This window comes from Arvicola amphibius, chromosome 7, assembly GCF_903992535.2.
Source record: "Arvicola amphibius chromosome 7, mArvAmp1.2, whole genome shotgun sequence".
Classification (NCBI taxonomy): domain Eukaryota; kingdom Metazoa; phylum Chordata; class Mammalia; order Rodentia; family Cricetidae; genus Arvicola; species Arvicola amphibius.
This window is the reverse complement of record NC_052053.1, coordinates 106440547-106453344: the sequence shown is the minus strand read 5'-3', so window position 1 is coordinate 106453344 and position 12798 is coordinate 106440547. Positions and strand designations below refer to the sequence as shown.

Here is a 12798-nt window from a genome sequence, read left to right as displayed (position 1 = left end):
GGGAAGCAGAAGACGTGGATGACATTCATGGTGTATGAAGGGGCACATGTTCAGGAGAGCAGAAACAAAATGAGAAAAACATTCCCCGTGGCTCATACCTTCTCTAGTCTCTCGCTCAGCAGTTAGCCACAGTAGTGATCCCCATGCCACCCATGTTTTGTTCTGCTAACTTCAGATTTTCGTTTCAGAGACAAAGCACCCTCGTTCTCATGATACACTAGTTCCACGTGCAGTTTATGGCCTGTTTTATTTTTTAAAAAACCCGATAAAACATGGACTGTCTTGTTCACCCCTACTTTGTACCAATGCCTCTCCTCTTTTAGTACTACATGTTGTTGCTGGGGACTGTCAGGAGATGGGGCTTGCTCTGATTCTTCTGGGAGAGAGATTTTGATTAGAAATCCTCCCAGAGACTTCTCTGAGTGGCCCAGAGCCCTTTCAGGGAAATTTAAACAGATATGGGGAGTCCTGTCTGCAAATAACAGACATGCAAATCGGATGCCATGCAAGTGAGATGAACGTAGGGAAGCATGTGATTAGTTCATGGGCTGAGTGAGATAAACAGTGCTGTGCAGCCAGCAGGTGGACGCTGACTGTCGAAGAGAAGGTTGGGGGGGGGGGGGGAGAACATATAGTCACGTGTCCAAATTGTTTAGATGCCTGCTGGATTGTTGTCCACAGGAAAGGTTAGGCGTGCTCCAGGCAGTTCCTCAGAGGCAAGAGTAAAGCCGGCAAAGGTATGAGGCTCCACGTGATTCTCTATGAGTCAATTATGAGGGAACTGGCTCACAATTCATGTGAGTGCTGTTTCTAAAAGATGGTGCATGATTCTGAAGCCCTACCGATAGTAAGCAGTCACCTGCTATTAACTCTACAAGGGGACCCTGAGAGAGGAACCTTCATTAGGGTGTCTTTAGGGTCAAAGACCACCCATATAATTCCTTAAATCATGGAGATATTTTATAGCATCTTGAAAAGTCATTGTCTTCACAAGTCATCCTCTTTTCAGAAGAATACTTGATGTTCCTAGGCTTGGGAGATGCTCGGTTTCCTGGAGGATGGAATGGCCCCTATTCTGTAATCATCCTGTGTGTGGGTCCAACCAGATTTTGCTAACAGATGAACTGATGTGTAGCTGTGGCAGTGGCCAAAAAATATAACCAAGTGTGCAGTGGCAGGGACCACATGAGTATCTTGTGCTGTGACAGCAGAGAGATTGTTTACTGAAACTGACTGCCTGTCCTTGGCAAACTTCATGTAGAGTATGCATTTTGTTCACGGCCAGGAGTTGAAGGCAGGCATTGGAAGGACCAAAGAAAACAACAGTCCAGGGAGCCCAGCTTTGAGAACCTCTTAGTCCTCTTCTTAACCAAAGAGTAAACAGAAAGAGTTAGAGATGTGCATAAGAATTTGAAATAACTAATGATACTATACTGTTTTAAATGGTTTTTTTTCCTGAAATATGTATTTATTGTAATTTTAATTAAACTATAATTACATCATTTATTCTTTCATTTTCCTCTCTCCAACTCTTCCATACTCCCCCATCACGCTGTCTCAAATTGATGGCCTCTTTTTCTTTAATTATTGGGGTTACAAGTACAAACATACACTCAAATTACATGCATACATATATACACCATATACATATATCCATACTTTCATACATGCATACATATATACATATTGCATAAATACAACCTGCTGAGTCCGTTTAGTGTTACTTGTGTGTATATGATTTCAGGAGTGACCCTTGTTGGCTAACCAGCTAGGGGATTCACTCTTCGTGGTGGTTGGAATGAAAGTGGCCCCCATATGCTCATCTATTTGAATGTTTAGTTTCCACTGATAAAGTATTTAGGAAGGATTAGGAGGTGTGGGCTTTTGGGAGGAGGTGTGTCACTATAGGAGGGCTTTGAGGTTTCAAAGACTCTCATCATGTCTAGTGTTGCTCTCTTTGCCTCTGTCTTGTGGATGAGATGTAAGCTCTCAGCTGTTGCTCCAGCACCATGCCTTCCTGCCTGTTGCCAAGATGGTCATGAACTAATCCTCTGAAACTGTAAGCAAGCCCCCAAGTGAATGTTTTCTTTTGTAAGTTGCCTTGGTCATGGTGTCTCCACAGCAATAGAAACGTAACTAAGAAACCCATGGAAAAATGAGTTCTCCTTCTCCCAGCAGTCCTCCATTGCCTGTAATTCCCTGTCTGGAGGTGGGGTACAGTGAGATTGCTCCCTTCCCTGTTAGCGTATCTATTGGTATTTGCATTGTTCAGATCTTGCGTAGGTAGCCATATTGTTGCAGCATCATGTGTTCAGGCTCCCTGTCATTTCTTGGAGACACAGTCTCAAAGCAGACTTCCTGGTCCTCTTGCTCACACAGACTTTTCATGGCCCCTACCAAGATGTTCCCTGTACTTGATTGCCAGAAGCTGTTACAGTGTTTGTAAAAGTAGGGTTGAACTTTTTCAGAGAACACTGAGTTTGGCATTGAAGTAGACTTTATAGACATATAAGTCATGCTTCCTTAGAAGATATTGAGGTTACTGGACAGATTTCAAACACTTTATAAGTCGATCCTAATCTACAACAGATATTGCAGAGGTAAAGTAGCCTCAGGGAGAGGAGAAAGCTTAGGAGGTAATTGGTGACCATGTTGGTATTTTGATGTGTTTCAACCCTCCTGAAAGCCAAGTTTCAACTAGCACACATGTCAGCAAGATACTCCTAGTGGGCCTCGTCAGTCAGGTCACCCCTTTGAAGACGGACGCTTAAAAGAAATCCCACACTAGCTCAGAACTGAGCATAATAGAGGGTTATTTATTTAGGGGTAGACTCACAGATTACAGTCCTCCGCTCGAACGGGGAACAGCACCTGAATCCTGCAGCTAGAAGAGAGGCCGGTGCGCTTTACATCAGCATTTATAGTATAAGAGGCTACACCCAAGTGGGTGGGTAACTTAAAGGCAACTGGCGGTAGGAATTCCTACAGCACCCTTCTTGTAAATACAATATTTCTGAAACATGGCAGTTTCCATCTTTTTCCTGTTTTTGTTAGGCTGCTTTTCTCTCACACAAGGGCCAATGAGCAGCAGTGGTCTTTGTTGTGTACAGCCTGAGCTATAACTGTCAGGCCTTTCAAAGGAGTTGAGTAGGCTGTTGGCCTACATGTGGGCAAGCTCTGAAAAGGTGCCATTGGTATTCTTTTTACCTGGAAGAGAGATCCAGCAAAGTTATTAGCAACGCCTCGCACCTAGTGCTTCTTCCTTTCCATATAACTCATCCTTCTGTTCATTCGGACTTGTTATTCATTTGAGTTTTCTCAGATGCCTGTATCATGGAGGCAGACTAATAGAATAAATACCTTAATCCTTCTCTCCTTTTCTGCCTTTTTTTCTGTTAAAACTTTTAGACACAGAGTGGTCTTACTTGCATCTGCTATATTCATTAATTTATAGAACTGGGTCCATGAAATTAGAAATAATAATGGTAATTTCATGCAATAGGGTGGCTATTTTGTTTGTTAATAAGAGGATTTCTTAATCCTATGTGGTTTCTAATGGCATTTTCCTTACACATAGTATAGGTTTGGTTTTTGTTGTTAGTTGCCTTTCCTCTATAATGGAGACCATTGTAATAAAATTTACTTCAATTATACTGACACATCCTTTGGCTTGAAACTCAATTGATTAAACTTCAACATATCTCTACTCCCGTTGAAACAACCGTAGTATTGCACATTGCTAGATGATATAGCTACTCTAAATAGGGAAAGAGTGTGTCTTTTTTTCCTTTACAAATATTATTATTGAACCTCCTGGGTTTTTGACAGCTGCCTTGCAGACTCCTGGCTTTAGTTGACTGAGTAAATGTTGCTTGAGCCTGTGGTTAGTGGTCACGATTGACTATCCTTTTGTACAGCCTATTCTGGGACTTAGTAAGAACATCTTACACTGAAGAAAGCTCTAATATCTAGCACTTGTATATTATCATTTGTGAAACGATCCTACTAAAGGACCCTACGGTTGTTTCAATGAAATTTACTTATACTTTAAATCTTAAATTTGTAATTCTTACTTAGAATTTTCTTTATAAAAGTGAAAGACTTCAGCTGCTACCAGAGATTGATGGGTAGATAAATAGACAGACAGACAGACAGAGAGAGATGGATGGGTGGGTGATGGAGAGATAGATATCTCACACAAGTTTTCAGTTATGTGAGTATGGAAGTATAGAAACTTTTAATGTGCTTTGGGCACATAAATCGTCACAAATGCACAGTGGATACTGAGGTCAAAGTGTGCTTTAGAAATAGAAAGTCCATGAGAGATGACAATTGCAGATATTTGTTGCTGGAGGAAGAGAAATGCAGGGAAGGAGAAGACAGAAAAATCCCATTGCAATCAAGGTCTTGATGTATTTTATATCACAGGGATCATCAGAAAAAACAGGCTCTTAGTTAACCTGATATAATCCACAGTACTTTTGAACTGACTTCTGTTTAATTGTGGAAATAGTGCATGTTCACGAGAGGATAAAAGTTAGAACTGAGCAAAAGTTTATCATAAATGACTTTCCCTATTGCTAGCCAGAGGGATGCAATGCATTTTATTGTATATCTGTTCATCCCTATAACTAGGTAATAATAGCTCAATGAATTTGACCATGTTACTACATTGCTCTGTTTTTTAGTTGCCATATAGGAATATATTCATGTCCCCCCTTCACATATTTGCCCCCTTTTAATTATTCATATACAGTGATGTAATTAAAATTTTTGTGACACACGTCCATACAGTTGTGAGTGTACAGTATGGGCTACATTTCTGAAAATATATTTAACTGAATTTTTAATGCTTCTTATAGTTGAACAATTACTGGCAAAATGATCTTGATTGATCCTTTTGTTGTTGTAGTTTTTCAGTCCCAATAATAAGGACTAAGAATGGCCACAACTAGAGACGGACAGTGTCATTATCATCATCATAGCGCACATTTATTGAGCTTGTTCTGTGTGTGCTTTTTCCAGTGTTCTCCTGACTTGTATTGCCTTTCTACATCCTCACAATGACAGTATTGTGAGGCCGTCATTTGCAACTAAAGTCACATAGCCAGCCTTATAGTGAGTAAGCAGTGAATGCTTCAGCCCCATGTCTAGAAGAACACAGTCAAGTTGGAGGTGCTAGTGATAGACAGGTCAAAGATGTAGCTTTGTGCTTATCCCCAAGTGAATGAAACTAAGAAGCCAAGCCAAATTCATTCTTCTGTGCAAAGTGATTGATGTTGACAAAAACAAGGTCACGTGTGCATTAAAAAGAATGGAATAAGATTCTAAAAAATCTTCTAAAGAACCTACTGACCTGAAATTTGAATGAAAATGTACCACTTGGAGATGATGTAAGACTGAAAAGGATGTCTTTACCCCCTAAGGAATCTGGATTTTACCACACACACACACACACACACACACACACACACACACACACACACACTTAGGGCAATAAGGGAAATAGGTTGAACAATAGTCGATGCAGGCTGGAGGCAAAGTCTCAGAGGTGAGTTATGCCCAGCAGGAAATCTCAGCCATCGTTACTCTGCTGTTGATGTCTGAAGGCCTCCCAACGTGACAGGAAGAACTGGATTAAAGAAAGCACAAGGTAGCCAACACTTGGGTGGCCACCGAATGACTGTTGAAGTAGCTTTTGAAAACGAATAGTTCTACAACTAAACCACTGGACAAAGTAAATTTTTCAAGTTATTGGTGTTAGAAGTTAAGAACAGTGGAGGTTGTGTAGGAACTTCAGAAACATTTGACCTCACTCTCCTCTTTCGGAGAAAAGGAAAATACTCCAGATATATTCACACTTACCCAAACTGCCAGCCGAGTGAATAAAAAGGAAGGTTCTAGAATCCCACCTTTAGGTGGCTGAATTGGTGGCCTTCCCATCATACCATATTTCTAAAAGTTAGTGGCATATGTACATATTCTATAAAAAAAACAAAAAAGCAGAGAAATTAATAAATCCAGACACTTATTTCTGATCTAATTATCTAGCAGACCTGAAGATAATTCCCATAAACTTAAATGCAGGTAACATTTTCCAGGAAGAAATGACCTGCTTTCATCCTGGTGTGTCACATACCAGGGCAGAATGCAGCTTTGGAGAGGAAAGGTTTGTCTCAGTTTACATGAGGGTAGTCAAGGCAGGAACTCAAGCAGGAACTTGGAGGCCGGCCTGCCTGCCATCCACACAGCCGTACCTCTGACCCAGAAACTCACTTCAGAGGCGGAGGTGTGTGATGGGTCTGGGGTTGCTCAGAGATTCACTATGACCCTGAGTAAATTTTATTTACTTATTTGAGGCTTTATTAGATACCGTCCAGGGCCATACCCAGGACTGAAGATTATGTGCTGAATTACAGTAGTCAGGGGCTTATGGAGGCAAAACTCACCAGGCTACGTACTTCCTGCCTACATGTGCTCAAGCACACATCCTGTGCAGCTGGGGCAACCAAGTTTGTTTACAGATACGAAAACACATGGTTTGTCATCGTTTGTGAACAACAGCCCCCAGCACTCCAGGAAGTTGTCTGTCCGTGGGCAAGTGAAGCTTACAGGTTAGAGGCACTTTTGTAGCTTTAACTTCAAACGTCACGTTAGCCATCACAAAGGTACAGCGGGAACCATAGTGGAATGTTGCCTGGTCGCTCATTCTCAGCTAGTTTTCTTGTACAGCCCAGGACCACTTGCTCAAAACATGTGCTGCCCATAGTGGGCTGAGCCCTCGGGTGTCAATTAACAACCCAGGCAATCTCCACAGACATGTCACAAGCCAGTTTGATAATAGGGACTTGTTCAACTCGAGTTCTGGGAGAGTTCTCGATTGTGTCAAGTTGACAGCTAAAGCGATCTGGAACACAAAACTAAATTTTAGTGTGAGTTCTCTCTTCTTTGGGTAGACTAGAAAGAACATTTTTTAAATTTTTATTTTCATTAAACATTTCATTGGCAACGTTGACTGTATCAAACAGACATTCTTGAGAATGGTGGACTCTCTCTCTCTCTTCCTATCACAACAAAAGCGTAACAGGAAACGCAGAACGGAGAGGTACTGTTAGCATGTGACCAGCATAGCCTGTGGGGTTAATGCCTTCACCAGGTGAGGGGCGCAAGGTGCCCTTGGCTGCATAGAAAGAACATTTAATATGAATTTACGTAAGACTACTTTTCTCAGTGGCATGAGCTGTGGTCAATAATCTATTTTGGGGGACCTGTTTTGTTTTTGAAACAGACCTTGCTGCAGTTCTCAGACTGACTTCAAACTCAGGATCTTTTGTTTCAGTCTCCCAAGTACTAGGGATAAGGGTTTGATCTACAGTACTACAATAATCTATCTTAAGACAGGAAAAAAAAATCTTCTTTTTCAGGCTATAATAAGCTCATATTCTTGCTTAGATAAATGTTGTAATGGGATTGACAAAGAAGGTGGCAAAAATAAGGCTAGCTGAGTGATTGACGAAGGTGCTTGTCTACAGTACTAGTGTCAGAACTGCATGATTAAGAGCTAATTTTAAGTTTCATAAAGAATTCCCTCTGTAGCACAAGGTCTGTCAGGTGACAAGCTGTGTAAGTGCTGCGTGTTGTCACTTCCGTCACGTTTGCTGCATCTGTACAGTCCTGACTACCTACCCACGTCCCTGGAGTCAGATAATAGAACTGAGGTAGGCGGTCCAAAGAATAATTCATGTCAGAGGCACAGGATATACCTTCTCTTCGCAAGGACACATGTGCCATCAGGAGATTGTATGCCTTAGAAGTGTCTTTTCCTTGATGTGTCTCAGTGTCCTGGCTCTTTCTAGGATGCCCCTCCCCCCTGAAGAGTAGGCTCGCTGCTTTCTGACTGCTCAGTGTGAACGCGAGTCTTTTAACAATTGCTCACACTAGAAGGAGAGCACTGATCAGACTGCATACTTCTGTCTGCAAGGACGGGGCTCCACAGGCAGCTCAAGATGCTTGGCCAAAGGGAAGAGCTCTGAGAATCCCGGTGCCTCCTGCTGCCAGAGCGTAGTGCCCAGCAGTGCATGCGCACACATGACATGTGTGCTCTTCTCAGCCCTGAAGCGTGTGAAGTGAAAAGAGCCCCATTTTGACTATAAGATCTACTCTAACTGCTAGTATTACTAAAACATTTCAAAAGTGCAAAGTCTTCTTTCTAGTCACTAGTCTTTAGTTTCTAAAATAATCTCTGTTTTGTATCCAGGACTATGCTCACAACAGACAGGCTCTTGTGGAACCTTGGACATGGGACTTGATTTTTGTTTGCTTTGGAAATTTGCCCTAGTTTGGAGAGAATAGAAAGATCTGGCACCTTCTACTTCATTTTATAGGTTCAAATACCATTGAATATCACTGTGGGTTTTGGCTTGTTAAATACATTGGTAACAGCAGGGTTTTGCTAATTTTAATGCTCCTTTAAAGGGGAAAGCTGGGTTCAGCATTTATGCTGCCGCCATAGCTCTTTTATTCACACGTTAAATGAGAACCAAGGGCTGTTCTAAAAACTCATCAGACTTCCTGAATGTTTTTAAGTCACAAGAGTGTGATCCAGCCCAACCTCAGGGTCACTGCTGTTGCCTTCCTTGGCTCGTCTGTGACTACCGGCTCGGGTGGCCTCGTAGACAGCCACCTGCCCTCGTGTTATGACAGCTTGAAAACAGTTTTGATTTATATTTTTTATCGTTTTTTATCACGCCTAAGTAGACCCACTTGGAAGTGTGTGTGGGTGAGGGGGGTAGGTGGTGTTAGGTGTGGTGACTCACAGCTATAATCTCTGCATTTTGGAAACTTAGACTGGAGGATTACTCTAAAGTTGGGTTACAGAGACAGGGAGAGAGGGAGAGGTTTTTAAAGATAAAGTCTAAGACTGAAATTAAAAGCTCTACCTAAATATCACTCTCCCGAAAACCAGTATGTACACATGTGTCTAGATAGGTTGCTGAGACTAAGAACACTGAAGGAGGTGCTAGCCACTCAGCAGCACATGGCAGCTGTGTGTCCAGGGCAGCGTCTGCTCCAAGGACACAGGGCTAACCGTTGTATCGGGCGCTCTCCGAATGTGAAGAGAGGGAGCCACCATGCAGTTTCTCAGCCCTGCTGACACACACAACTCACAGACAGAAAGGTGTGCAGAGATGCGTAGAAATGGCGCACAGTGTGCCTCTTGGATGAGTGTGATGTATCTGCAACAGAGACTACAGTAGGCAGATGCTTCTGGGGGTTTCATTCAGGCTTGTCAGTGACCCCATCCATCCATGCCCCATCTGTTCTGGCTCCAGGTCACCCTGGTTTGGGAGTGGGTTTCTGTTCTTTTTTTTTTTTTTTTTTAGAAACGCAATCTATTTTCTACCAACTTCTGAGCTAGCTCAGCAGGAGAGCTGTGCCTGGGACTAGCATGTGTTCTTTTCATTATCTCCTCCCAATGTCAGTAGCCTATTTTAGGCCACATCAAATGAAATCCTACTTCAAAATCTTTAATGTCTGCTGGACTCTGAGTAACACTGAAAAAGTCTGGTCACCAACTGGCCATGCACTCTTGAATTTTATACAGATATGTAGTCCCAGTATAGTCCTCAGTGTGACATGGGGCCTAGAATGCCCTTCTCAGTGTCATAATGCCCCTAAAGGAAAAAAAAAAACTGTATCCTGATGTAACTCAACTCCCATCTAAACACCTTTCCTCCATGGGTTAGAACATGTCCTAGTCATACCTGAAACTTTAGTTCTCTCTCCCTCCCTCCCCCCACCTTCTCTCTCTTTCTTGTTAGATTGGAAAGACCGTCCTAGTCAAGGAGATGACCCAATATTAAACATAAACATCTCCTATATTCCAGTGGCTTTGCAGACCACTGTCCTGAGGCATGGCACAGCAGATTTATTGCTATGTGTGGACCTTTGCAATGTTTTTGTTGTTTCTGACTTTCTTTTTTTCGTTTCTTGTAGGACCAGGAAGAAAACAAGGGAGCAACAAGTTGGCCTGAGTTCTACATTGATCAGCTCAATTCCATGGCTGCTGTAAGTGTAATTCACATCCTGTGACAGTTAAAGCTAGTACAGAGTACACAGTTACACAATGAGTTTGATTGAGTAAGACCTTCTGAATGCCGTTACCTTTCCAAACTCCATTCCCAACACTCTATGTTTGAGGTGTTGGGGACAAGGGGGCTGAAACGTTGCTTAGCAAAGTGATTCTTCTAGCATGTTTTAAATAGAATCTACACATACTAAAATATGATTGATTTTAATGTTACAAGATGAAATAGCATTTGAAACATGGCTTGTATTCAACTTGAACTTGCTGTTGATGTGGCTAAGTGTCCAGAGCTTTGCAACCTGTAGTGGAAAGGAGACTCATCTAAAAGTCGTGTGACTGGACCATCCCAACGTTATGCCCTTGCCAATGTCTTTCTCACTGGGAACCTGCCTTCTCCCTGAAACGATGCTCCTTTCCCATAAAAGTCTATAAAGCGTCACAGTGATTTGCTGAAGTAGTATAGTAGTAATATATTGTAGGGAAAGCTTTGGTCCATAGTTTTGGGGTTCAGCTATCAGTTCAAATGCATTTCCAGTGTCTGAATTCTGGTCTCTGAGATGTTAGCATTCCAGGCAGCTTGAAGATCACCTATTAATCATAGCTAAAATTTACAGAAAATAAACCACCCGCCTTTGAGCCTTACCAGCTTTAATCACATTGCTGTTAATGGAACTTGAAGACTGACCAGTTTGCCTCCGTAGCCATGCCCATGATTTTAAGAATTGTTTGTATCCAACTTTAAGTTTATAATATCAAATAGAAGATAGCTCCCAGAATACTCCACCTCTTTCCTGCCTTGGCTTGCGGAGAATTTTCTTCTTACTACTCCAAGCAAGCCCTTTAATATGCTTCCCCTGCAAACATTAGAAACCAATCGAAATCCATGCATTGCCTGCTCTTCTTTAAGCCCTGAAGGTCCTTCACTTTCAGTCTCTTCCTCTTCTTCCTCATTTCTTTCTTATTCACTGTTCTGCCTTGAATAATAAACAGCCCAGTAGATGTGCCCAGGGCTGTATAAATTACAGAAGAAATCACATTAGCTTTTGCCTCGCAGCAAAACATATAAGAAAAGAAAATAACCACCAAACCCCATTCTGTATACTGCACCAGAGATGAGGAAAAGGTGACCTCAGCCTTTTTGTGTGGATATGCCAGCAAAACGGCTGATTTCTGATGACCACCAGGGTTTTTTTCCGTGCATCTACCCAAGCAATAATAACTTGGAGCCATTTATTATTTCTTGCATGCAGAGGTTGTTTATGAGTTCTTGTTCCTGACTACTGGGAAAAAGGAAGTGTCAGGCAAACTGTCTCTGGGTATAATTAAGTTGGCATTGTTTGATGTATAACAAGAGATATACTTAGTTAATGAATTCCCTGCCCTGAATGAAGAAGTACTCTAGATTTTTCTTTCCTTAGATGTTGGGAAGTTTTATTAATTTGCCCTTTAGTGACTTTTTTTCTGCCGTGTCTAGGCTTATCCTTGAGGTATAGGGTCCTTGATAATTCAGGGTGTGGCCCTTCTTCAAACTCCCTTCTTCCTCTTGTCCCCTAGATAGCTCTTTGAAGCATTGTTGAGTGGTCTATACTTTAACTGTTTGGTTTCTAGCCCAAAGTCTTCTTCAGGACATCACAAGGCCATTAGATTTGTGATTTTGCTGCCCTTTCTGTATCCGATGCCTAACAAAGTCTTGAAATATGTCTTCCTTTGGGCCTGAGCCATTGTCTTTCTAGGGTCAAAGAAGAAGGGTGTCAACTGTCCGTGTGTTAGCCAGGTCTCAAAACGTTGGCATCTTTAAAGAAGCAAAGAGCCCAGTAACAGCATAAACTGTGCTGAATGCTGTCTCTCTCTCCGTCCTGGTTGCTGCTAGTCCTTGCATAATTCTGGTTGACGTGTGTGCTAGAGACTTCCCCACAGAACACAGCAGAAACCCTGAGACCTTGTCCCCTGGGACGAGGCTGGTACAGAGTTCCTCCAGACCCTTACTGTCCCAGGAGCAGGACTCTGGCTGTTGAAGAGGCGTTTGTCCACGTTGTCATCATCTGTCATCTGCAGCATCAGTGGCAGCTACTACTAGTAAATGTGCCTCATGTGACAGGCAGTACATTCAAATCCCGGCAGTCGTGATGTAGTGCCTCTGCTATTCATAGAGCCTGTCTGGAGGGAGGTTACCTTACCCAAGGTCATCAAATTGAGAAGTGGTCATCTAATTAGGAATTTAAACCATCTGGCTGAGCCCAAATATATCTTGCAAGTAGCCTTTCACTCTTGCTTCTGAAATCTCACATGTGGTACCTGAAAGAGGCCCAGGGATTGGACACTGTCTACAGTGAGCTTTTGGGGGAAGGGAAGGCTTCTGCTTTCTTTAATGCCTCTAGAGTCTGATGAAATAGTCCAGGTCGAGAACAGCCATACTTGCTGTGAAACCAGCCTTTTGTGGAACAAATTAAGTTACTTTACATAAGCCTCATACTGAGAACGCTTTGTTCTTTAAAGGATCACTGAGTTATTTGTGTTGGCTTTTAAAAGTCCAAAAAAAAAAAAAAAACACTATATGATGCAGAATGACCTAATAGGTCTTAGGATTGGAGCTTTGAGGGAACATGGGAGGTGACATTCATTTTACCCAGTTCACACCAAGGAAATGTTTCAGACCAGAGCGGTTCTGGTCCAGTACACTGTCTCAGTGTGCATCTCGGAAGCTTTTCCCA

At 42.2% G+C, this 12798-nt stretch overlaps 1 protein-coding gene across 3 annotated transcripts in view; it reads left to right on the top strand.

Annotated features, from left to right (window-relative positions):
- The window catches only part of Daam1 (dishevelled associated activator of morphogenesis 1), a 162213-nt gene that overhangs the window by 99860 nt on the left and 49555 nt on the right, over nucleotides 1-12798 (top strand). For all 3 annotated transcript variants that reach the window (XM_038336157.1, XM_038336158.1, XM_038336159.1), the window contains one exon: nucleotides 9997-10068. In XM_038336157.1, coding sequence (XP_038192085.1) covers nucleotides 9997-10068 — 72 coding nt within the window. The remainder of the gene's footprint in view (nucleotides 1-9996; nucleotides 10069-12798) is intronic.